The sequence below is a fragment of the Acomys minous genome (assembly GCF_964271855.1).
Source record: "Acomys minous genome assembly, chromosome: 13".
Lineage (NCBI taxonomy): Eukaryota > Metazoa > Chordata > Mammalia > Rodentia > Muridae > Acomys > Acomys minous.
This window is the reverse complement of record NC_140495.1, coordinates 15,249,738-15,276,038: the sequence shown is the minus strand read 5'-3', so window position 1 is coordinate 15,276,038 and position 26,301 is coordinate 15,249,738. Positions and strand designations below refer to the sequence as shown.

At 48.6% G+C, this 26,301-nt stretch overlaps 1 protein-coding gene across 4 annotated transcripts; it reads left to right on the top strand.

Annotated features, from left to right (window-relative positions):
• The first annotated feature begins 1,126 nt into the window (after positions 1-1,126).
• On the top strand, positions 1,127-22,076 carry MON1A (MON1 homolog A, secretory trafficking associated). 4 transcript variants are annotated; one of them, XM_084752682.1, is made up of 6 exons: positions 1,127-1,158; positions 16,907-17,046; positions 18,936-19,421; positions 20,150-20,915; positions 21,561-21,708; positions 21,809-22,076. In XM_084752682.1, exons 2-6 carry the CDS (start codon positions 16,920-16,922, stop codon positions 21,947-21,949), a joined length of 1,668 nt encoding a protein of 555 aa, XP_084608808.1. In that variant the 5' UTR covers positions 1,127-1,158; positions 16,907-16,919; the 3' UTR covers positions 21,950-22,076. The 4 variants fall into 4 exon arrangements, with proteins under 4 accessions (XP_084608808.1, XP_084608809.1, XP_084608811.1 ...); XM_084752683.1 differs by lacking the exon at positions 1,127-1,158 and adding an exon at positions 8,099-8,376; XM_084752685.1 differs by lacking the exon at positions 1,127-1,158 and adding an exon at positions 9,192-9,214.
• Positions 22,077-26,301: the final 4,225 nt, after the last annotated feature.

The following is a 26,301-nucleotide window of genomic DNA, read 5'->3' as shown; positions in this document are numbered from 1 at the left end:
ACCTGAAAGCTCACTTGCCCAAGGACACATAAACCTGTGAGCCCCATTTATCCACAGACAGATAAGTTCCTGGAATGTTGCTGATGTAAGGTAATAAGCCACGTGTTTGCACTTCTGTAAAAAAGGTTGGTAGCTCCAACTGCACAAGACGTACTTGATCACATATAGGTAGTAGGCAGGAAGTTCCTCAGTACGTATGCTCGCCTCCAATTGGATGAAGGTGGAAGTACAAAGCCTTGTAGGTTTTGCCTTTATAAGCACCAGACATGTAATTCATGGCCATTCTCTGGGAAGCCTGGATGGTATCAAATAAAGCTTGCTTCAAATTTGGCTCTAAGCCGGGCGTGGTGGCCCACGCCTTTAATCCCAGCACTTGGGTGGCAGACGCAGGTAGATCTTTGTAAATTCAAGGCCAGCCTGGTCTACAAGTGAGTCCAAGAGAGCCAAGGGTACACAGAGAAACCATGTCTCGAAAAACAAAAACAAATAAAATAATAATAATAATAATAATAATAATAATAATAATAATAATAATAATAAAAAGATTTAGTTCTAAAAATTGAAGTAGTGGTCTTATTCTCAACGGTGGGATTGACATTTTCTGGAGGATCCAGAGAGATCAAACCACTCAACTCAAATTCTTTTTGTTGTTGTTTGGTTGGTTTTTGGTTTGGTTTGGTTTGGTTTTTGGTTTTTCGAGACAGTGGTTTCTCTGTGTAGCCTTGGCTGTCCTGGACTCTCTTTGTAGACCAGGCTGGCCTACCTAGAACTCATAGCAATCCACCTGTCTCTGCCTCCCGAGTGCTAGGATTAAAGGTGTGCACCACCACAACCAGCTTGTTTTTTTGTTTTTTGAGACAGGGTTTATCTGTTACACAGAGCCCTGGCTGTCCTGGACTCTCTTTGTAGACCAGGCTAGCCTAGAACTCACAGAGATCCTCCTGCCTCTGCCTCCCAAATGCTGGGATTAAAGGCATGCACCATCATGCCCAGACTCACCCACACACATTCTAAAGCTGGATCTTTCGCTCTGGGATGCTGAGGCTGAAGGCCTACCTAAGGAGGCATACACCTTGAGGTACTGGAAGGCTCTAAGTCGTGCTTTCAGATTCACAGTGCCATGCTGAGAAAAGCAGCAAGTATCTGCAGAGACCTCTGGTGAGTAACCTCTGTTCTGTTCTGTGGGATCTGATCTGAAGCACGGAGGGCTTTGAGAGGACCTAAATACTTTCCTTTCCAGGGTAAAAAGCAAGGTGTTGCCTCCCCCACCTGTTTCTGGTTGTCTGGAAAGTTTTGTCTCTTTGTGTGTGCAGATGGGTCTGTATTTTCTGGTGTGTTCGTAAGTTTTGTTACAAACTTTGTAGCCCAAGCTGGCCTCAAACTCATAGCAATCCACCTGCCTATGCCGCCACCACTGCCCAGCCAGGCTTTGATTTTTTTTTTTAATTTTGGTTTTTCGAGACAGGGTTTCTCTGTTTAGCCTTGGCTGTTCTGGACTCGCAGTGTACTCACAACGATCTGCCTCCCTCTGCCTCCCACATTAAAGGCATGCTGATGCCCAGCACTTTGATTTTTTTTTTTTGAAACCTACTTTATTTGGGGTTCCTTAATGCCTCTACCTGCCTTCCACCCCTCCAACCCTATGTAGGAGAGAAAGAAGGTTAGTAGGGACAGAGGATGTAGACCTTTTTAGACTCAGTTCCTTGGGGGCAATTCTGCTCTTTGTCTTTAGGATTCCAGCAGTCCAGCCAAACAGCAAACAGGAGGTGCAACAACTGAAGGGATCAGCAGCAGCCTTCTTGATGCTCTTAGAGCCCAAGAAGTGCCACACAGACCAGTCAGACATCAGTCCCGGATAGATATTGATGGTTTACTAGAATGCCTTTTCCAAGCTAATCAATGAGAGCCATAGCAAGGACTCAGGAACCAAACTGTGACGTCCACCTGGTTTTTTTTGTTGTTGTTGTTGTTTTTGGTTTTGTTTTTATTTTTGTTTTTTCGAGACAGGGTCTCTCTGTGTAGCCTTGGTTGTCCCAGACTCACTTGGTAGACTAGGCTGGCCTTGAACTCATAGCGATCCACCTGCCTCTGCCTCGCAAGTGCTGGGATTAAAAGCGTGTGCCACCACGCCCAGCTCACATCAACCTGTTTTTAGGGCAGTCTTTTATAGGAAAACAAAGAACAGAAGATGGAGGGGGGGATGGGGGAGTGGGCAGGTGGCAATAACACAAATTGGCTAACCACACAAAGCCATATTACATTTTTTGGCTAGTTAGACAAAGTATCATCTAACCTTTAAGCTGATTGGTCTTAGGTGAAGTAAGTGAGGGTCTTCCAAAGTCCAACCAGACTGTACCCAAGTGTATAGATAATTAAGTATGAGTTATGGCGCTATATAAGGTCTGAAACAAGAGGTGGAAGGGCTGGAGAGATGGCTCAGAGGCTAAGAGCACTGGCTGCTCTTCCAAAAGGTCCTGAGTTCAATTCCCAGCAACATGGTGGTTCACAACCATCTATAATGAGATCTGGTGCCCTCCTCTGGTGTACATACAGGCAAAACACTGTGTATATTTGATTGATAAATAAATCTTTTTTTAAAAAGAGAGATGGAGTGATCATGAGGACAGACAGATGGGATCAGTGTCATCCAAGAGGAGAGACATTAGGGAGGGAAAACCTCTGATAAATGTTGGATCACATCTATTTTTTCTATACCTAGATCTTAGAAGAGTGGGGCATATCCTTCTGTTTTGATCACGCACACTGCGTGTCTCCTGAACAGGTCATAGCACAGCAGTTTGCCAGTGACACCCTCCTTCTGTCTGCTGTCCCATGGTCTTGAATGTAGAGGTGGAAGGATCCTACCTGTATGTAAAGATAAAAGGGGGCATTAGGACTACCCAGATCTGTCTCATGGTATTTGCAGGACCATCATGGGCAAGCTCTGTAAGCTTCCTTTTGGTCATAAAGAGAACAGGCATAGGATATAAGTCCCAGTAGAGGAGAGATAGAGAAGGGAGTTAGTTATAGGGAACTGGATAAGCCTTTGACAGCCTGGTATGGAGCAATTTCCTGAATTCTAAATTCCTATTAGAATGGGCTGTTAGTTAGAAGTGGGAATCTCTTGAACGTTAAACATCCTTATGTAAGAACTACCCCAGAAACAGAGCAGGACCACAGCCCAGTCCAGTAGGGTCAAGCATGGTCAACTCTGTGAGGCTTCATTCTTCTGTGGTTGAAGGCAGTCTCCATGTCTTCTGAAGTTTAAGAGAGCAAGGACCTCTGGGAGTTTAAGTGTAAAATGAAGATTCATCCCACTGTTTCAAAATTTCCAGAGCAGCACGCCTTTAATCCCAGTACTTGGGAGGCAGAGGTAGGTGGATCTCTGAGAGTTCAAGGCCAGCCTGGTCTACAAAGTGAGTCCAGGACAGCCAAGGCTACACAGAGAAACCCTGTCTCAAAAACCAAAATAAAAAAGGGGAGGGTACTGGAGAAGTGGCTCCGAAGTTAAGAGCATTGTCTGCTTTTCCAAAGGTCCTGAATTCAATTCCCAGAAATCACATGGTGGCTCACAACCATCTATAATGAGATATGGCGCCCTCATCTGGAATGAAGGCAGAAATGCAGGCAGAACACTGTATACATAATAATAAATAAATATTAAAAAAAAAATGCCAGGTGTGGTGGTGCATGCCTTTAATCCCAGCACTCGGGAGGCAAAGGCAGGTAAATTGCTGTGAGTTCGAGGCCAACCTGGTCTACAAAGCAAGTCCAGGACAGCTAAGGCTAACACAGAGAGACCCTGTCTCAAAAAACCAAAAGGAAAAAAAAAAACAGAAAAAAAAAATCAGGAGCAAAGGGCTTAAGGTGTGAGAAGTGTATCCAGGGGGATGCCGTTGAGTTTAGTAGCAGTGGTAGTAACAAGACTGACTCAGAAAGTGTAGGCTTTGAACTTTTCAATCCTACTTTATTTGGGGTTCTTTTTATTTTATTAAAGATTTATTTATTATTATATATACAGTGCTCTGCATTACACCTGCAGGCCAGAAGAGGACATTAGATCACATTATAGATGGTTGTGAGCCATCATGTGGTTGCTGGGAATTGAACTCAGGACCTCTGGAAGAGCAGTCAGTGCTCTAAACCTCTGAGCCATCTCTCCAGCCCCCTATTTGGGGTTCCTTAATGGTTATACCTCCCTTCCAACCCACCTACCCTAGATTGGAGATAAAGAGGTTAATGGGAACAGAAGAAGTAGACCTTTTTAGACTCAGTTCCTTGGAGCGATTCCCCTGGTCTAGTTGGCAGGATTCCAGCAGACTTGTTAAACAGCAAACCAGGAATTCAACAAAGGTGACTGCCACAAAGGCCACCAGAACTCAGAGCAGCAGCTAAAGCAGTCCTCCCTAGGAGCAGTGAACAGCCAAACAACAGGAAATTATGCCAAGACCAAAAACCCAGCCTCCTGCTTTGGGCTCATACTCAGTTGGCAAAGACCATGCCCCCTGCAAGAGGCGGTCCCTCTTCTTGTGGAAGAAACATCACCTGTTCTCTCACAAGTCTGTTTCCAGCAGAAAACACTCCACATCCCACACGCAAGTCTGTCCCCTGGAGAGATACCCTGGCCTAGTGAGTGGGAAAAGGGCAGTGATGCCCTTTAAGGGACAGATCCTCAGGGGTAAGCTGCAGATGGGCCTTAACAAAGTGAGACAAAGGCTGATACTATGGCGAAAGAGCTGGTGCCGACAGGATAGAATCTGTGGCGGGCCGGGAGGACGATAGTGAAGATAGGGAAAAGTAGAGAAGATTTGGGCTGTAAAGTGAGGATGTCTCGTGGAGTGTGAGAGGCTTTAACCACCTCACTGGCAGTTAGCTACCCTGGAGAGTATGGCATTGTCCACTTGGTGGGACTGGCAGTGGGAAGATGGGAGGCCCTTAGCATGGCCGTGCTGTGGTCTGGGTTAGTTACTGAGCCTCTCTTTTGTGCTGTCAGTCCGCATTCTTTCCATATGGCTGTGTGTGAGGGGATGATAGAAAAGGCATACTTGGAGTCTGTGTAGAGATGGAGGAAGTGTCCCCTTGCTAGTGGTAAGGCACAGGTCAGAGCTTTTAGTTAGTTCAGCCTGTTGATTTGTGGTTCAGGCTGGGAGGGCCTGCACCTCAGCCACCTTGGTGTCCAAGACTATGGTGTATCCCGTCTTTCAGACCCCCTCATATAGGAAGAAACTGCCATCTGTGCCTCTGTGAAGTAGTGTGCCCTCACGTATGTGTGTGGGATGATGGAGTGGCTTTTCTAGGGTCTCAGTGCAAAAATTGAGAATAAGGAGCCAGGAATGGTGATTCACGCCTTTAATCCCAGCAGAGGCAGGTGGATTGCTGTGTGACCAGCCTGGTCTACAAAGCGAGTCCAGGACAGCCAAGGCTACACAGCGGAAACCCTGTCTCAAAAACAAAACCAAAACAAAAAACAAAAACAAACAAACAAAAGAATGAGATGAGGAATACCCCAAGACTGGCCTGAGGAGGAGGTTTGAAATGCTGACAGCTGGGCATGTCTGAAAGGTAAGGTGGCATCCTCTGTCACTGCTACCTGAAGGAGAGAGCTCAGGAAGGAGATAGTGTGCAGAGACCCTTGTACGTCAGGAGACCAGATAGTAGGTGGTAAGAAGTGAAGAGAATAGATGATGACCAGAAGGTTACCTTTTTTGACTTCCAAATAAGGCGTTTGGTTGCAGCCAGAGTGCAAAGGTAAGGTGCCCATCCTTGAGTAGTGCTGTCTAAGTCTTTTGATAAGTATGAGGCCGATGCAAAGGAAGATCCAAATTGGTGACCCAGGACTCCAAGGACATGTCACATCTTCTCTGTAACATAGAGAGAGTTAGACCCGGAGGGTGTAGGGCCAGGGTGTGTAAAAGGACCTGTGGGCGTTTATGGAAAGGCTTGTCAATGGGTACAAGGAGGGGCTTGGTTTTTTGTTTGTTTGTTTGTTTTTGTTTTTGTTTTTCGAGACAGGGTCTCTCTGTGTTAGCCTGGGCTGTCCTGGACTCACTTTGTAGACCAGGCTGGCCTCGAACTCACAGCGATCCGCCCGCCTCTGCCTCCCGAGTGCTGGGATTAAAGGCGTGCACCACCACGCCCGGCCTTTTGCAAGGAGGGGCTTGTGTTGGGGACCAAGGGCCACCTCATATAAGGGGTGAGCAAGAAGGGAGAGAGAGGCCATCTAAGAGCACCCCTAAAAAGGAGAGAGCTCTGTCCTTAGCAGTGGGGACTGAGAGTAATGGCCTTGTGAGCTGGAGTAATAGAGTAATAGTTAGCCCCCAGTAAGTAACCCGAGAGGGGGACAGCTCTCCCCCAGGTTCCTCCTCTACAGAAAAGGCTCTCAGGAGACAGGAGACTCGCCACCCAAGGCTGCTTGAACAGCAAGAGAGAATCCTGGTTCCGACTTTGTCCTTCCTCTCAGAACTATTGGGATAATTAACCATGAAGCTGACAAAGTGCTCAAATTGCTTCAGAGAAACTATGACTAATACTATTGTAATTCCTTGATTTTCTTCTTCAAACTATCCTCCAAAAGGAATAGCTTCTGGGAAAACTTGTTTTCCTGTTATTGTTACTTTGTATCTAGGAAATTACAAGCAGTGGTTCCTTGCCCTTGGAAATCACCCAGGAGCTTTAAAAAATAAATCCAATGCCTAGTTTCCCACATTCATCCAATTAAGTAAAAATCTCTAGGGGTGGTGTCCAGGCTTTTGTGTGTGTGTGTGGTTTTTGGTTTTTGTTTTTTTTTTTTGGTTTTTCGAGTCAGGGTCTCTTTGTAGCCTTGGCTGTTCTGGACTCACTTTGTAGACCAGGCTGGCCTCGAACTCACAGCGATCCGCCCAGCTCTGCCTCCCGAGTGCTGGGATTAAAGGCGTGCGCCACCACGCCCGGCCCGGTTTTTGGTTTTTGTTGTTTTGAGACAGGGTCTCTCTGTGTTAGCCTTGGCTTCCTGGACTCGCTTTGTAGACCAGGTTGGCCTCAAACTCACAGTGATCCACCTGCCTCTGCCTCCCGAGTGCTAGGATTAAAGGTGTGTGCCACCACTGCCCAGTCCGCATTGATGTTTTTTTTAAAGCTCCCCAGGTCAGTCTATGCTAAGCATTGAGACCTGGGCCTTCTAGAGAGCCTTATAATAATATACTAGGACTGAGTTCAAGAGGTGTTTTTGTGGCTGTTGTCGTCATTGTTTTTATTTTTTTCATTTTTCAAGATAGGGTTTCTCTGTGTAGCCTTGGCTATCTTGGACTCACTTTGTAGATCAGGTTGGCCTCAAAATCACAGAGATCCGCCTGCCTCTGCCTCCCTAGTGCTGGGATTACAGACCTACGCCACCACACCCGGCTAAGAGGTGTTTTGTCTTTGTTTTTTAAAGTGTTTTGCTTGAGTGTACGCCTGCAGGCCAGAAGAGGGCACCAGAGCTCGTTATAGATGGTTGCTGGGAATTGAACTCAGGACCTTTGGAAGAACATACAGTGCTTTTAACCTCTCAGCCATCTCTCCAGTCCTAAGAGGTGTTTTTTAAGCAACAATTTGTGCACCATTCGACACGTCCACGTCTTTTACAGTTAGTGTGGCTGTGCTCATTTATGACATTTATATAACTCCCTCAATTTAAATTGTTCTTCGGGGGACGAGGTGGGGGGGGGGGGGAGCTGGAGAGATGGCTCAGAGGTTAAGAGCACTGGCTTCTCTTCCAAAGTTCCTGAGTTCATTCCCAGCAACCACATGGTGGCTCACAGCCATCTATACTGAGTTTTGAAGCTTCTGGCCCGCAGGTGTACATGCAGGTGAAACACTGTAGCCATAATAAGTAAATCTTTAAAATAAATAAATTGTTCTTCGACGATCAGTGGAGAAATACTGAGATTCTTTCCCGTCTCTAAAGGTAAACTTCTAGGGGGCAAGGGCGGAGGACCGACCTTTAAGACATGGAAAAAGGTGTTGCTAGGTGAGGCAACCCCGGACCGGTGTTAGATCCAGCCTTTGGTGCTCGGCTCAAGCCCGGAACCGCTCCTGCAGTGATTTAGGCTGCGGAAGGCCACGGACTACATTTCCCACAATGCACGCAGGGGCGGGCTGGGACTGGCTAAGCCGCTGGAACCGGGCCTCCGCCACCAGAGGCCGGTGAAAGCTGTCTTCCTGCACCGGTGACCGCTTAAGGGTCAGCGGGAGAGATCGGTTTCTCCGCTGTGGTCATGTCTGTATCCTCCAGGGGCTGTAGCCCCGCGAAGTTGCACCCTAAGGCCAGGCACGAGTGGACACTCATATCCCCCCAGGGGTCTGGCAGAGGACAGTGACTGGCACCCTCGCTAGGTCCTGTGTTCCCCCAAGAAACAGGTGAGTTCGACTGCCAACCCACGTGGCCTGGGGGGCGGCGAGAGGCGGGCAAGCTGTCATCTTTAGAGGGAGGGGCTTGAAAACTGGGGGGTCCCAGCCATTCCACTGCCCCGATAGGAGTACTGCGTTTCTTTGGGGGTCCTTCAACTGGCTGGCCCCAGATGGACAATACTATAGATGAGGTGGAAACTCATGCTTTGGCCGGGAGGGCAACGTCCCATAGGCAGCAGTAGCTAGATAAGACACCAACCCCCAGTTCGGACATATTTGGCCCTCAGAGTTCTTTTGAAATGCAACAGAGAGGTGGTGGAACCAGGCACTTCATGGAAGGCTCTCCGCTTGGGATTTCATTCTCAAAAGGTCCTCTGTCTCAGATAGCTAGGATGCCCTTACACTAGAAGAGCCAAGCCTTCCTAGGCTAGAGTTTGCTTGGAAATGTGAACAGCCTTTGTCAGGAAGGGGAGTGGCCTCCAGAGGTGACCAGGATCTGGCTAGGCTCAGTGTAGAGCGGGCATCCTGTGGTGAAGCAGCCACAACTGAGCCCTCTCGGCATAGTCCTCCTGGATAGACCAAAGGGGTCAAGACCAAAGTGAAGCAGGTCCTCGGAACAGGAAGAAGGATCAAGGTGGAGCCAGTAAGGAGGGGCTTTTGCAAGACTCTCCCCTCGGAGGGAGGGAGGCACATTATAAGGAGGAATAACACCAATTTGGTGACTTTGCTCACAGGCTCTTCTAGGAAAAGTTGCATGCCCTGGGGGACTTAATGGACTGGTCTGAGGTCCTGGCCCAGCTTCCCAGGAATGTCAGTTGCAAAGTTAAAGTTCCAGTGGCGGCTGGAGGTAGGCTTTACCTTTAGCACTTCCTGCCTGAGTGTTTGCTCCAGGCCTTTTGGTTGGAACCCCAGGCTGACCTTGGAGAGGATAAAGATGCTATGTGATCCCATATAGCAGAAGAATTGTTGTGAGAAGGAAAAAAAAAAGTCTGCTAGCTCTAGACAGCTAACCCTGCTGCCTTCCCCATGCAGGTACCATGCTGGGTACACTCAGAAACACCAAGCTCATTGAACACTCAGAGGCACAAAAGGCGACCTGAGGGAATGGGCCCTCGGAATGGAGTGAGGCTGATGTAGAACTTTCTTGGATCTTGAAGTCAGAAGCACAAGGCCACAGAGAGAGGGCATTGTGCAGACCTAGGAGGTCAACAGGCTTGGGAGAGATAGCTAAAAGCAAGCAGAGAACTAGCAGCCTGTGTCTGCTGCTGCAGAGCCCGTGGACAGCAGTTTGCCTGGTACTCAGAGTGAGGCCCATGGATGGCTCTTTGACCTGACATCCTGGGGTAGGTAGGGGTGGGGGGGGGTCCCTTCAAACTAGAGCTCGCCTGGCTTCCTAAGGTCAGAAGTCTGTTTCACCAGGTTATTCATCGGGCCTGGGCTTCCTGAGCAAATCCTCAACGGGTCAATTGCAGGACAGAGACCACTGGATCTGTGTGTGAATGCAATCATGCAACCCGAATGCTAAGAACAGCCACAGCGTGCTAATAACCACAGAGAGCATATGATATGCCTGCTCTATGTAGCCAGGTCACACTTACCATCACATTTAATCTCACCACCCCACAAATCAAGAGTGGCTGCTTGCAGGACATCTCTATTCCATGCCATCTTATAAGTGAGAAAACAGACCAGTAAAACCAGTTCCTCTAACTACAGAGCTGCTTTTCCTGGACACTTCTAGAGACAAGCTGTTTCCACAGGCAAGAGGCTCCTTGCCTGACCCCAGGTACACGTGAACCGGGCATTCTTCATAGCCCTTTATGTTTAAATGTCGGTTTCATTCCTTCTGCATATGTCTCTGATGTAGCAGGCCACAGGGTGACCTTCAACCTAGGGGGGGGAAAAAAAAACCAGGGTGAGCAGATATATTGCAGGAAGGCCTCTCTGATAAGGGACTCCGGCAGCAGCCTGAATCGAGGGAATGAATCGTGTACTGGACACTAGGAAGGAGTATAAATGACTTAGGGCGTGAGTAGAGAAAGGTCAAAGGTCAAGGGGAGCGGTGTTCAGGATAAGCTGAGCTGATTTAGAAAGGGGGGGAGGGGTGGGAAGAAAGGTTAGAAAATAAGCTCAGGCCGGGCGTGGTGGCGCACGCCTTTAATCCCAGCACTCGGGAGGCAGAGGCAGGCGGATCGCTGTGAGTTCGAGGCCAGCCTGGTCTACAAAGCGAGTCTAGGACAGCCAAGGCTACACAGAGAAACCTTGTCTCAAAAAAAACAAAAACAACAACAACAACAAAAAAAAAAACAAAAGAAAATAAGCTCAGAGAAACAAAGGAATAAAGACATGCTGAGGCGGCCTGGCGTGCCTTAGAAGGAAGTTGACCTTCTTGCTACTTGACATGGGACTATAGAGTTGTGAGCAGAGGAATAGCATGACCTGACGAGGCTCGCCTTGCGTGCAAAGATAGAAGCGGTGGGGCGAATTAGGACTGGTTAGGGAGTTGTGGCAGTAATTTACTAGAGAGATAATGGTGGCTTGGACCAAGCAGAGAATCATGAATTCCATAAGAAACGGTCAACTATTGAGCCCGGCGTGGGGGGTATAGTGTCCCACACCTTTAACCCCAACACTCAGGAGGCAGAGGCAGGCTGATCTCTGAGTTAAAAGCCAATTTTGCCTACCAGTGAGTTCCAGGACAGGGCTACACAGAGAAACTTTGTCTTGAAAAACCAAAAAACAAAACAAACAAAAAAGAAATGATCAACTATTGGATATAGGCATTTAACATTGATAAGTTATCCTGTGAAAGCCAGACAGTCTATCAGGAACCACCACTTACTGTCTCCCACTATTATTTTCTCATTTTTAAGATTTTTTTTTCCCTCCAAGATAAGGTTTCTCTCTGTTGCCCTGGATGTCTTGGACTTGCTCTGTAGATTAGGCTGGCCTCAAACTTCCAAGTTCTAGGGTTAAAGGTATATGCCACCATACCCAGCCAGTTTTAAGATTTTGATTTTATTTATTTTAATTGTATATATTTTCGGGGGGGGGGGGGAGGAAGGGGGAGTTGTGCATGTGAGTATAGTACCCACAGGGTCCAGAAGAGGGCATGGGGTCCCTTGGAGCCAGAGTTTCAGGCAGTTATGATCTGCCTAACAGAGGTGGTGGGACTCAAACCCAGGTCTTCTCTAAGAGGAGAACTTGCTCTGATCCAAAACACTGAGCCATCTCTCCAGCCCCCTATTCATTGCTTTTGAGTCAGAGTCTCATATATCACAGGTTGGCTTTATAGTTGAAGAAATTGAATTTGTGATCCTCTTGCCTTCACCTCCCAAGAGTTGAGATTTACGGGCATGTCACCTATTTATTTGAGGATTTAGCTTTTATTTGTGTATATGAATGTGTGTGTGTGTGTGTGTGTGTGTGTGTGAGAGAGAGAGAGAGAGAGAGAGAGAGAGAGAGAGAGAGAGAGAGAGAGAGAGAGAGAGTGTGTATGGGTGCGTGAGGAGGCCAAAAGAAGGCATTGGGTCCCCTGAGAGGTAGAGTTACCACCCAATGTGGATCCTGGGAAATGAACTATAGTCCTCTGCAAAAGCAGCAAAATATTCTTTGCCTCCAAGTCATCACTCCAGCCCTGCCTGTGGATTTTTGTATCTATGTGTGTTTATGTACATACATGTATGTGTGTGCATATGGAGGCCACAGGTCAACTTAAAATGTCGTTTCTCAGGTGATATTCCTTAGGTGTTATTCACTTTGCTTGTTTGTTTTTAAACTTTTTGCTTTGTTTTTGTTGTTTTATTTTGTTTTGTTTTGTTTTTTGAGACAGAGTTTCTCTGTGCAGCCTTTGGCTGTCCTGGACTTACTTTGTAGACCAGGCTGGTCTTGAACTCAAAGCGATCCACTTGCCTCTGCCTCCCAAGTGCTGGGGTGTACCGGGCTTAAACTTTTTTTTTTAAACTTGGGGTGGGAGGCTTGTGAAGGTCAGAATATGACTCATGGGAGTTCTCAAGATCAAACTCAAAGTTGTTAAGTTGGCCACAAGTGTTGGTGATCAGTCAGGCTGGCCCAACCTTGTTTTTTTGTTTAGTTTTAGGTTTTTTTTTTATTTTGTTTTTGCTTTTGAGACAAAGTTTCTTTTTGTAGCCCTGGCTTGGATTAAAGCGGCTCACCGCCACAGCCTAGCCCAACCTTGGTTCTTTGAGACAACGTCTCTCATTGGTCTGGAACTCATTTTGTAAGGCTAGTTTGGCCCTGGTGAGGCCTAGGGATTTCCCTGTCTCCACTTCTCCAGTGCTGGGGTTATAAGAGTGCCACCATGCTCAGTTTTTTTACAGAAGTTCTTGGCATTCAACTTGGTCCTCAGTCTTACAAGGCAAGCATTTAACAACTGGACTATCTCCCCAGTCCCGTACATGGGTTTAGACAGCGCAGGGTTCTAACCCAGAGCTTTATGCAGTCTAGGCAAGCACTCTATCAACTAAGCAGCCCCTGACTTTATGGAGACTCTGTAGCTAGGCTGGCCTTGAATCCACCTGTAGCTCAGAATGGCCAAACTCATGGCTGGTAGTGATACTCTTTTATAGAAACCCTTTGAAGTGCCAGTACTACAGATGTGCCACCACGGCAGCCTCTGCCCACTGTACATCTTATCTCACTTGCTTTTTTTTTTTTCTTTTATGTTTTTCGAGACAGGATTTCTCTCTGTAGCCCTGACTGTCCAGGACTCCCTATGTAGACCAGGCTGGCCTTGAACTCACAAGAGATCCACCTGCCTCATCCTCCCAAGTGCTTGGATTAAAGGCATGCACCACCACGACTGGCTGCTCACTTGCTTTTTTTTTAAAGATAGGTTCTTACATATCCCAAGCTGCTGCCTCTCCCTCTAGAGTTACAGATATGTGTCCCCATGTCATGTTTTATAGATCAAACTGAGCTACAGCCCCCATCTCCTACTGTTTGTCTGTTTGGCGGATAAGGCCTCACTCTCCAGCTCAGACTAGCCTCGATCTTTCAGCATCCTTCCTTTTTTGGCCTATCAAGTTCTAGGATTATAGGCCTAAACCACAGTGCCTAGTTTTGTGCTTTTTACAATAAGACAGCACCTCATACAGACCAAACTGACATCGAACTCACTGTGCTAGCTAAAGATGCCCTTGAACTCCTGGCCCCTTGTGCCTTCATCTGCAGAGTACTGGGATTGCAGGCATACGCTGCCAGTTTTTGCGTAGTACCTGGCTGGCCTGGAGATCACGCTCTAGACCAGGCTGGCCTTGAACTCAGAGATCCACTTGCCTCTGCCTCCGCTCCAAGTGCTGGGATTAAAGGTATGCGCCACCATGTTCTGAAGTAAAATTCCTCTGCATATTGCCACTAGTGTGCATGCCTGTGGAGGCCAGAAAAGGACATCTGGCTCCTGGAGAGGGAGTTATAGGTTGTTGTGGGCCTAGCATGGAACTGAGAACCAAATTTGGGTCTTCCAGAAGATCAGTAAATATTTTTAACTGCTGAGCCATCCTTCTAACCACCCTCCTCACTAGTTTGTTTTGAGACAAGGTCTCGCTACAGCAAGACTGGACTCAAAGTTGCTTGCTTTGTAGCTTAGAATGACCTTGAACTCCCGAGCCTCTGGCCTCTGTCTCCAGTGCTATGATTTTGGGTGTGTACCACCACACCCAGCAAGAATCATTCCTTATTGTGCGTTCCAGGCCAACCTGGTCTACGAAGCAAGTCTAGGACAGCCAAGGCAACACAGGGAAACCCTGTCTTGAAAAAAATCAAAAAAATAAAAAAATAAAAGAGAGAGAGAGAGAATCATTCTTTAAAGAGATGATAAAAAAAAAGAGATGATAGATTGGGAAGTTGGTCTGGGGCATATAACTTATGATAACAAACTAGACAGTTACATGTGCACACCTGTAAATCAGGAAAAAGATGGGACTAAAGCTAACATCGGATCCATTAATGTGTAGAGGTAACTTATGAGACTGAAGTGAAGACAGAAAAGGGAACCGAGTACTGAACTCTGGGCCTTTCCAGTAAGAGCTGTAGAAAACGCTCGGATGGGAAGTGCATGAGGTCAGGAGGAGAACCAAGAAAGGAGAGTGGAGCCGGGCGTGGTGGCGCACGCCTTTAATCCCAGCACTCGGGAGGCAGAGGCAGGCAGATCGCTGTGAGTTCGAGGCCAGCCTGGTCTACAAAGTGAGTCCAGGACAGCCAAGGCTACACAGAGAAACCCTGTCTCGAGAAAACCAAAAAAAAAAAAAAGGAGAGTGGTATCCTAGAAGCCAAGAGCCAAGTGCTTCAGGAGAGGAAAAGTCAGCCAAGGTTGGTGGCATAAACGTGGAATCCCAGTACTTAGGAGGAGAGACAAATTGATCCCCTAAAGTTCAAATCCAGACTCTACTCCATAGTGAACCTCAGAACAGCAGAGCAGCCTTAGCCACAAAGTGAGACCCTTTGTAAAAATTGAAGAAGATAGGACAAGGGCTGGAAAGGGAAGGAGGGAGGGGTGCAGAGTGGGGGAGAAGGAGCCCATGTCAGGGGTTTCTATTACACTTCAGGGATGGAGTGAGTTGGTCTTGGAGGTAGAAAATGTCTGGATGCAATGGGTTTCAGAGAGAATAGAAATGGAGATGCTCCTGCCAGGCGTGGTGGCGCACGCCTTTAATCCCAGCACTCGGGAGGCAGAGACAGGTGGATTGCTGTGAGTTCGAGGCCAGTGTGGTCTACAACACAAGTCCAGGACAGCCAAGGCTAACACAGAGAGACCCTGCCTCAAAAGAAAGAAACAAAGAAACAAAGAAAGAAACAAGTGGAGATGCTGTGGCAGAGACCTGCTGCTTAGCAGGTGTCTCCACATTTCCCAGCCCCCCCCCCCAGCTATAACACTAATTCTAGGCAGCCTTGACTCTGAGGTATTTCTTAGCTTATACATAATCTTCTAGTTGCATTTTTTTCATGCCCTGGAATGTGGAAAGGCAGTGTTCTGAAATGGCAGCGCTATAAGATGCTTACTAGCTTACTGAGATGGACCACTGCTAGGAACAAGCTATTCCAAATTCCTACCAGACAGAGACTGGAGAGTTCGCTCAGTCATTGAGTGTTTTCTCAAAACCTCGAGGACTGGAGTTGAGATCCAGCATACACATAACAGGCCAGGCACCTCACAAATATCCTGCAACTCCAACTCCAAGAGAGACAGAGAGGAAGGTTGCTTGAGCTTGCTGGCTCCCGGATTAGCTGAGAAAACGTGAGGCACCTGATTGGTGATCTTGTCTACCGTCCGCACCTGCACACAGGTGCATATAGCTGCACACAGGTATACACAATACACACATATACAAGTACATAAAATAAACCTTTAAGAGAAAAAGAAAAACAGAAGCCAGGCATGGTGGTGCATAACTGTAATCCTAGCACTGGGGAGGCAGAGGCAGGTGGATCTCTATGAGTTTGAGGCCAGCCTGGTCTACAAAGGGAGTCCAGTACAGGACAGCCAAGGCTAACACAGAGAAACCCTGTCTCAAAAAACCAAAAAACCAAAAACAAAAACAAAAAACATGCTTCTAAATCCATGATAGATTTTGTGTACTCAAAAATGTAAGCCTTAGAGGTGTGGTGGTGCATGCCCGTAATCCCAGCACTGGGAAGGCAGAAGCAGATGGACCTCTGAGGTCAGCCTGGTCTACAGAGTGAATTCCAGCACATCCAGAACTTCACAGAGAAACCCTGGCCTTGAACTCACAGAGATCTGCCTGCCTCTGCCTCACGAGTGCTGGGGTTAAAGGAGAACACCACCAATACTCGGCTCTTATTTTTAAATTATTTTAAAGATTTGCTATGTTATTTTATGTGTAAGAGTGTTTTGCCCCTGTGTTTGTGCATGTGCACTGTATGCTTGCCTGGGTCCGACTGGAAATAGAGTTACAGGCAGTTGTAAGCTACCATGTGGACACTGGGAATGGAACCCAGGTCATCTGCAAAACCAAGTGCCTTTAACTGTTGAACCATCTCTTTAGCCTCTAAATAAATAATTTTAAATGTAGAGAAATGAATGACATTTTTTAATACTTCCTGTGTTTCCAAGTTTTCTGCAATGCATGTGTCTTTTTTGTTTTGTTTTGTTTTTTGAGACAGGGTTTCTCTGTGTAGCCTTGGCTGTCCTGGACTCGCTTTGTAGACCCTGGCCTCGAACTCACAGAGATCCACCTGCCTCTGCCTCCCGAGTACTGGGATTAAAAGAGTGTGCCACCATGCCCAGCTCAGATATTAGTTTTTAAAACAACATTTTACTTTGTAGTCACAGCCACCTGGTACTCTGGGCAATTGTCCTGACTCAGCCTTTTGAGTCCTGGGATAGGGGAATAAACCATCATATCCAGAAGAAAACTTGAAACTTAGTTTTATGAGAGAATACTCAGAAGTGGGGTCGTGGTAAGAACCTTATTACTGCGAACTACACCGATGTCTCCGCCAGTGCACTTTACTCCCTTACCCTCCTAGATGCCTTTTTTTTCCCCCTTAAACCTCATAGGACGGCCCAAAAGATGGCTGCTGACATGCCGAGGAAGAGAAGCAGCGAATGCCCCGATGGCACACTGGCTCCTTCCAATGGCCAGAGTGTGGAGAGAGCTGAGAGCCCTACGCCAGGACTGACCCAGGGAACAGAGCCAGGTATGTGAAGAGTGTGCAGTCCCCAGCCAGAGACTAGTGGAACAGCCAAGCCCGCGGGTGGGGAGTAGGGGTCATAGTCACTCTCTCCTTCCTACTCACTTGTACACTTGCTTAGTCACTCATTAGGTATTTGTCTTTTGGTGGGGTTTCAAGACAGGGTTTCTCTGTGTAGCCTTGGCTGTCCCGGACTCACTTTGTAGACCAAGCTGGCCTCGAACTCACAGAGATCTACCTGCCTCTGCCTCCCAAGTGCTGGAATTAAAGGGATCCACCACAACCATGTGGATAAAATAGCTTTAAAAAAAAAAGATTTATTTATGCCAGGCATAGTGGTGCACACCTATAATCCCAGCACTCGGGAGGCAGAGGAAGGTGGATCTCTGTGAGTTCAGTGCCAACCTGGTCTACAGAGGGAGTCTAGGACAGCCAGGGCTATTACATAGAAAAACACTGTCTTGAAAAAAGCCTTTAAAGCCGGGCGTGGTGGCGCATGCCTTTAATCCCAGCACTCGGGAGGCGGAGGCAGGCAGATCGCTGTGAGTTCGAGGCCAGCCTGGTCTACAAAGGGAGGCCAGGACAGCCAAGGCTACACAGAGAAACCCTGTCTCAAAACACACACACAAAAAAAAAAAAAAAAAAAAAAGAAAAAAAAAAAAAAAAAGAAAAAGCCTTTAAAAGGATTTCATTTATTTATTTACTATGTATATAGCATTCTGCCTGCCTGTGTGCCAGAAGAGGGCACCAGATCTCATTATAGATGGTTGTGAGCCACCATGTGGTTGCTGGGAATTGAACTCACAACCTCTAGAAGAGCAGATAGTGCTCTTAACCTCTGAGCCATCTCTCCAGCTCTTAAAATATCTTCTAATAAAATCTCAAACTGTGTTTCAAAAGAAAAAGAAGAGCGGGGCATAGTGGTATACACCAGTAGTCCCAGCACCTATGGGCGGAGGCAAGCTTGGTGAGAGTTCATGGCCAGCCTGGGGCTACATAATATGAGGCTAGCCATTTATAGTGAGAGCATATCTCCAAAATAAGGAGACAAAATGGGGGTAGGGCTTTAGCTCACTAGTCAAATACTTACCTCGTGCATCACAGAGGGAAAAAAGAATGAATAAATAAATACAGGTGGTGGTTTATACCTTTAATCCCAGCACTAGGGAGGCAGAGGCAGGCGGATGGCTGTAAGTTTGAGGCCAGCCTGGTCTACAAAGCAGCTCCAGGAGGACAGCCAAGGCTAACACAGAGAGACCTTGTTTCAGAAAACAAAAACAAAAACAAAAAAAACCCAAACAAACAAACAAAAAAAGTAAAAGAAGACTGCCATGGTCCCTGTCCCAGAGAAGCCACAGTCTAATAGTGGTCAGGGGCTGTGGCAGCCCTCCCCCATAGAGGGGAAGGGTAAATAGCTAAGTTCATGCTCTTGGGGGATGCTATTGTAGTGACCAGTCGTTGGTCAGGGTTCCAGAGGAAGTCTAAGAAGGAAAAGGACAGTGTCTGGGGTTGAAGTTCAGATGTATAAGCAACTACATCTTTCCTGTGAGCTGAAACGTGGCAAGTACTCCCCCGCATGGGGAGATGGGGGTGCCTTCCAGGTGGAGAGCAGGTGCAGAGCTCCTGAGGTAAGTAAGTGTTGAGGGGTCCAAAGTGCAGGTGGATAAAGGCCAGTGTGTTTGGAATAGGCCAGGGTTCAAAGAGGCAGACTGATACCGACTTCCATTGCTGCCGTGAGACCACAGGCCCCTAAGTTGTGGGTTAGCGTCCATGGCAGACAGTGGCAGGAGGAGTGGCTTGGCCACCATCAAGACAGGCAGTGACACTCTAGGCACCTCCTTGTTGAGTGTCTGCCATCAGCTGCCTCTCTGAGCACCAGTGCTTTTGGTCTGCAGGTGCTGGGCAGGAGGGTGCCATGTTTGTCCATGCCCGTTCCTATGAAGACCTGACAGAATCAGAAGACAGGGAAGCTTCTGGAGACAGCCCCAAAGAGTATGCTGGGAGTCCCCCGCCACTGCCTACAGACATGCGCCAGATCAGCCAGGACTTCAGTGAGCTAAGCACCCAGCTGACAGGTGTGGCCCGGGACCTGCAGGAGGAAATGCTGCCAGGAAGCTCTGAAGACTGGCTGGAGCCCGAGGGGGCAGCTGGACGGGCAAGCACAGAGCCCTCCCAGGAGGGCACAGCTGAAGGAGACGAGGAGGATGCTACCGAGGCATGGCGCCTCCACCAGAAGCATGTGTTTGTACTGAGTGAGGCAGGAAAGCCTGTGTACTCTCGCTATGGGTCCGAGGAAGCACTTTCCAGCACTATGGGTGTCATGGTTGCCCTGGTGTCCTTCCTGGAAGCAGACAAGAATGCCATCCGCTCCATCCATGCAGGTGAGTCACCTGAAGAGGGTTGTGGGGAAGGTTCCAGTGGCAGGGTTTAGTCATACCAAGTTTCAGACACGCGCACACGCTTAGAAAGCTGGGTCGTGTTATTTGCCGGAGAGTAAAGTCCTCCCATCTCTCTGAACCTCATGCTCTTACTGAACATAGAATAACAATACAGGCCTCCTGAGGTGGTGGGGCCATGGTGAGAGCCAAGGGCAGCTCTGACAAGAGGCTTGCCACAAGAAAGGATGAAAGCTTCCTGGGGCAGTGACAAAAATATGAATAAATTAAAAAAAAAAACCAACAGTTAATTCCAGACCCTTAGCCCAGATCCCTTGCTAATTGAGTTAGCATTTACTATAAAATGCCGGGTCTGATGATGTACATCTGCCTGTAAATCCCAGCAATTGGGAGGGGGAGGCAGGAGAATCAGCCTCAGCTGCGTTAGCCAAGCCTAGGTCAACCTGGGCTACTCGAGGCGTTCTCAAAAAGCAAACAGACAAAGAATGTATTTTCCTGAAGAGCTTTCTGTGTGTCGGTGAAAGTCAGTTTGTGAAACAAATGGCAGGGAAGTGGGGTGACTGGCTAATAGTACCGATGAGCCCCTACAGAGTTCAGAGATCCCAGCAAGAAAACCTTGGAAAGTGAAGCTTTGTGCCCACTTGGTAAGCCTATCCGGGAGGGCTTCTGGGAGGAGGGCTGAAGCTGACCCCCCCCCCTCCCCACACCCTCAGATGGCTACAAGGTAGTTTTCGTGCGCCGGAGTCCTCTGGTGCTGGTGGCGGTGGCCCGCACGAGGCAGTCGGCCCAGGAGCTGGCGCAGGAGCTACTGTACATCTACTACCAGATCCTGAGCCTTCTTACCGGGGCGCAGCTGAGCCACATCTTCCAGCAGAAGCAGAACTACGACCTGCGGCGCCTGCTCTCGGGCTCGGAGCGAATCACCGATAACCTGCTGCAGCTGATGGCTCGAGACCCCAGTTTCCTGATGGGCGCGGCGCGGTGCCTACCCTTGGCAGCGGCCGTGCGGGACACGGTGAGTGCCAGCCTGCAGCAGGCGCGTGCTCGCAGCCTGGTCTTTTCCATCCTGCTGGCTCGCAACCAGCTGGTGGCGCTCGTGCGCCGCAAGGACCAATTCCTGCATCCCATCGACCTGCACCTGCTTTTCAACCTCATTAGCTCCTCCTCATCCTTCCGTGAGGGCGAGGCATGGACCCCCGTGTGCCTGCCAAAGTTCAATGCGGCTGGCTTCTTCCACGCACACATCTCTTACCTAGAACCTGACACCGACCTCTGCCTGCTGCTGATCTCTACCGACCGTGAGGACTTCTTTGCAGTCTCTGACTGTCGCCGGCGTTTCCAGGAACGCCTTCGAAAGCGGGGAGCCCATTTGGCCCTGCGGGAGGCGCTGCGCACACCTTACTACAGTGTTTCCCAAGTGGGCATCCCGGACCTTCGCCACTTCCTCTATAAGTCTAAAAGCTCAGGACTCTTCACCAGGTGAGATGAGGCACTGCTTCCGGGAGACAAGGATGCAGAGATGGGGGAGGCTAGTTGGTCCTGAGACCTAGGACGCGGCTCTGAATCTGACCACACTCTTTTGAGAGTATGCCATTATGCTGAGGCTGTTTGACTCTGACAACGCTCGGCAGGCATACACCTCTTTACGTCAGTACTCATAAGGCCAGAAACAACTTGGGGAAAAGGCTGGAACACTGGTTTCCCATGTCCTTTGTCCTATAGTAATTATGCCTTTGGGTCATTTTAGTCCAGGCCAGGATGCAGAGCCTGCCCACCCCCACTGCCACCGCCACCCCCCACTACAGTAAAGGAGCTGGGCAGATAAGGCAGCGTCTGCCCCCCACCCCTTCCTGTTCCTCCCACTTTTCCCCCGGCTTGACTTCCTCCACTCTAGACCTGCTACCCTGCTAGATACCTAAACTCAGAAACAGCCTCTCCAAGGAAGGGTCACTGTACCCAGCAAGGGGGCGCTGGGCTCCAGTCTCTCCTGGATGGTCTTCTGTATTCAGAAGACAATACCCTGCCTTTGGGGCAAACAGGCAGTCTCCCTGTCCAGAAACAGATATTTCTAGATTTCCAGAGAAGACAGGCCTTCTTTTGTTGAACCCACTTCTCCATCTGCAGTCCTGAAATTGAGGCCCCATACACCAGTGAAGAGGAACAGGAACGGCTGCTGGGCCTCTACCAGTACCTGCACAGCCGTGCCCACAATGCCTCGCGCCCACTCAAGACCATCTACTATACAGGCCCCAATGAGAACCTCCTAGCCTGGGTAAGGTGGCTCTAGCTGAACTGGTCTTCATACGGATCCTGGGTAGATGCCACAGGAGGCATGCCTGTTCTAGGTGATGACCCTTTGCCCCCTCCTCCAGGTGACAGGTGCCTTTGAGCTCTACATGTGCTACAGCCCCCTGGGGACCAAGGCATCGGCCGTCAGTGCCATTCATAAGCTGATGCGCTGGATCCGCAAAGAGGAAGACCGTCTCTTCATCCTCACACCCCTCACCTATTGATGGAAGTGGGAAGGCACACTGGGCACGGGAAGCCGCGGGAGCCTCCAGGTGAGGCTGGCTCCTCCTGCCCAGCCAGCAGGCAGGGACCGTGGGTTGGTGCGTGCATTAAAGTGCTTTGGGAAAGACACCTGTTGCACTTTGTCATTGGTTCTTCATTTTGTTTTGGGTTTTTGAGGCAGGCTCTCTCTATGTAGCACTGGCCATCAGGGAAAAACTCACTGTGTGGACTAGGCTGGCCTGCCTCCTGAGTCCTGGGAGCAAAGATGCGTGTCACCACACCCAGCTCTGTCACCCATCCATGCTTACATATAGACACAGGATCTTCCTTCCTTGGCCCTCCACATTCCTCATACATGGAGCAGATGCTCATTTGAGCCCCCCTCCTCCTACCCCTGTGCCAGCATCAGGCCACTGGCATGTGGATCAGATTCCAGTCTGGGGCTATTTTGGTTCCACTAAAGTCCAGCCATGTGTAAAGCATTCATAAGCACCCTCCTGACTTTCCTTGTCCACCCCATCTCTATCCATTTCCAGTCTTACTCCTTGGTGGGTCCCCCAGAAGCGTGCTTCGAAGGACAGTTCAGTCACCAGCACTGGTTGTGGCCCTGGTTACAGGGCTGTTAAAGCCCGGGCTGAGCTGAGTAGGACAAATGGAATGACTTGAGCCGACTTCCGGCAGGGGCCCTTGGCAAGGCAACCCAGTGTTGAGTGTGAGCATATTCAAAATCCAGTGTCCCTATAGCCACAGGCCTCTGGGGACAATGCTTAAGCCATCCCATGAAGTGCTATCTGCCTTAGGTCCTGTATCTCAGCCAGCCACCTCATCAGAACAGCAGCCCCTCCCCCCAAGAGTGTGCCCAAGGAAGCCCACTTGATCTCTAGATCCTGTAGAAGTAAATCTACTTTAATGAGGTCACTAGAAATGTTGTGCTGTCCTTAGTCAGCCTGACCTACATGAAGTACTGTGGACACTCTTAAGAGGCTCAGCGGTAAAGGACTGGTTTCATTCGCTCTACCTTAAGACCTCTGGACAACCTAGGGCATAGTACAGACAGCCTCCAGCTAGCTCCTGTGGGGGGAAGGGCTTTCCTGGTCCTGCTACAACCTAACCATCTCATTGATCTGAAAAGGGAAAGAACTAGCTAAAGAGAATTTTTTTTTCCCAATGAATGTGGTCTTCTGGCTGTCAGAATCACCTCCATGCAGTCTCTGAGAGGAGGGGGCCCAGAATTATTTTTGCCACTAAAACCATACCAGAGAACGTGCCAGGATTAACATGGGAGCCAGCCATGGCAGAGGCCAGCCTGGTCTACAAAGTGAGTCTCAGACAGCCAAGGCTACACAGAGAAACCCTGTCTTGAAAAAAAAAAGAATTATCATGGGGTCTGGAGAGATGGCTCAGAGGTTAAGAGCATTGGCTGCTCTTCTAAAGGTCCTGAGTTCAATTCCCATCAACCACATGGTGGCTCACAACCATCTATAATGTGATCTGATACCCTCTTCTGCAGATAAAGTACTCATATACAATAAAAAAAAAAAAAAGAATCAACATGGGCTGTCTTGAGGGTGCACTGTGGCAGTTGTACTTACTTGACAGCATGATGGCTGTTACGGTTTCAACCTAGATTGTGCTTTTCTTCAACTTGCCGCTGACCAGGAATGTCACATCGACCCTTTGGGACCAGGGTGATGCAAAGACAGGCATCTCTGGCTGTTCTGGTCAGCAGTTAGCCCCTTAGGGCTTCTGGTAGCCACTCTAGCGCCTGTAGATACTGAGCTTCTCTCAAGGTCAGCATGGGTTCTGTTCAGGGATAGGAAAAGGGGTCACACATAAGCACGTGTGACTAGGACACTAGGCATCCAGGAGTGTGGTCGAGGATGAGATAGCAGGCGAATAAAGGAGGCATTGCTAATAGAGTCCCCAGCATTTGCAGAGAGAACCTGATTAGCTGCTATGCAGTGGAGCTGGCAGAGCCCACAAGTCCAGGGATTTTCAACCTCCAGATAAAAATACAGCAACACAGAGAAACCCTGTCTCAAAAAACAAAACAAAGATACAGCAGGCATCTGGGCCTGGTGGCACACGCATTTAATCCCAGCACTCAGGAGGCAGAGGCAGGCTGATCACTTTGAGTTCGAGGCCAGCCTGGTCTACAAAGTGAATCCAAGACAGCCAAGGCTACACAGAGAAACCCTGTCTAAAAAACCAACAACCAACCAAACAAACAAAAACAAAAACAAAACAGCAGGCGAGTCACTTAGAGCTGCAGTCAGATGTGATCATATTGTAGTTAGAGAGAAACCCCTGATTTCAAAAACATGATTTCTGGGTTGGTCCTAACCCTTCTGAAGTGTTTTGAGAGATCTGAGCCCATGGAGGGCAAAGTGGCTACCATTCCTTAGTGCCAGAGTAGTCGCTAAGTGAGTCCTAAGCCAGCAACAGGCCAAACCCAGTGAGTTTACCTTAGGGGTGCAGGGCTGGCTGCATGCCTAGCTTGAAGCCCCTGCAGAACCCTCAGATGAAGATAATAAAGAGGTTCTCCTGTGGACCCCACGGTTGAGAAACCTCTACTCCCAATATAGTTTTGTCCTGGGGCACAGCCACCACCATGGCCACATGGTGGCAGCAGAAAACCAACTAAGGGCTGCTCCCACCTCCATATGGGTTGGGCAAGGCCATCCAAGTGAGCTTGTGAAATCTACTCCCAGTACCCAGAAATGTCTCACAATCTTGAGGCGGGATGGAATTCACAAGAACCTCTGTCTGCATGCTGTGTGGAGAGCATGTCAGTTTTTCTCTGCATGACCATCTTTAGGCATGTTGACCATGGAACTCTGGAAGGGTGCCATGGTTTGCGTTGTCTATTTACTCATTTCTGGGCCAGTCCCACTTAGGAAAAGGAACACATTTTATGTTGTCTTGGGCAAAGTGTTCTCTACCCACTGGGTATGGTTGCTCCATATGCCATTTCCTGTCAGTTATCAGGTGCTCAAAAACTTCAACCTGGAACTTCCTACCATGGGGATGGAGGAAGAGCACAAATTAACTGTTGGGGAGAAGTGTGTAGTCCAAGCTCTTAGTGGTCCATGATACACATCTGCCACAGGCTGGATAGAAAAGGCCTTCTAGCAATAAAGAGAAGATTAGCACGGCCCCTGTGCAAGGATGACAGGCAAATTTGCATATTTTTTTTGATGATTTTAAATGATGCTTTTAAAAAGTCGGGTGTGAGCCAGGCATGGTGGCGCATGCCTTTAATCCCAGCACTCAGGAGGCAAAGGCAGATGGATGTGAGTTTGAGGCCAGCCTGGTCTACAAAGTGAATCCAGGACAGCCAAGGCTACACAAAGAAACCCTGATAAGGAAAACAAAAATAAAAAAACAAAAAACCCAACAACAACAACAAAAAAGTTGGGCGTGATGGTGCACACCTTTAGTCACAGCACTTGCATAGGCAAGCAGATTGCTGTGTGTTCGAGGCCAGCTTGTGCTACAAAGGCAGTTCCAGGACAGCCCGGGTTACACTGAGAAACCAACAGACAAAAACAAATACCAACAGACAAAAAACAAAACCAACAGACAAAAATAAATAAATAAATAAATAAATAAATAAGGCATCCTAGGGTAATAGCATCCCAATTAGGAAAGGTTGAAGGACAGAGGAAGCATTTGGTAAGGCCGTGTTAGGAAGAGAAGCAGGAGGTGAGGTTTGTCATGGGTGGGCAGTAGAAAAAGTAGAGATCCCCAGGCCAGACTGATCCTGTTAAGCTCCTCCCCCACGAGCTCCCTTATCCTCTGCTACCCTGGGATTCACCCTGCCTATAGCCCCCCTGTGAAGAGCCCTCTAGGCTCTAGACCAGGATCACTGAGCAGAGTAAGTAGTCAAGAATACCTCTCTTGCCTCTTGCCGGGGCATGATGGCACACGCCTTTTATCCCAGCACTAGGGAGACAGAGGCAGGCAGATTGCTGTGAGTTCGAGGCCAGCCTGGTCTACAGAGTGAGTTCAGGACACCTAAGGCTACACAGAGAAACCCTGTCTCGAAAAACCAAAACCAAAAACCAAACCAACCAACCAAACAAACAAACCTCAACTCTCCCCCTGCCCCATCACCCTCAGGTACTGAGAAAGAGCGCTGGCCAAGGAACAGCTGCTGAGGCCCTGGTGAGGGAGGCAGCAAAGCAGAAGGGGCCCCACTCACTCATTCTGGAAAGAGGACTTGAATCCCAACCAACCAGAACTACATTCTCGTTCGGAGACTGAGTCCACAAAGCAAGGCTCAGAGGTGCCCCCAAAGCCAGAGACCATACCTCCCCCATATCAGGGCACTAGGGGAGAGAGCCATTTACCA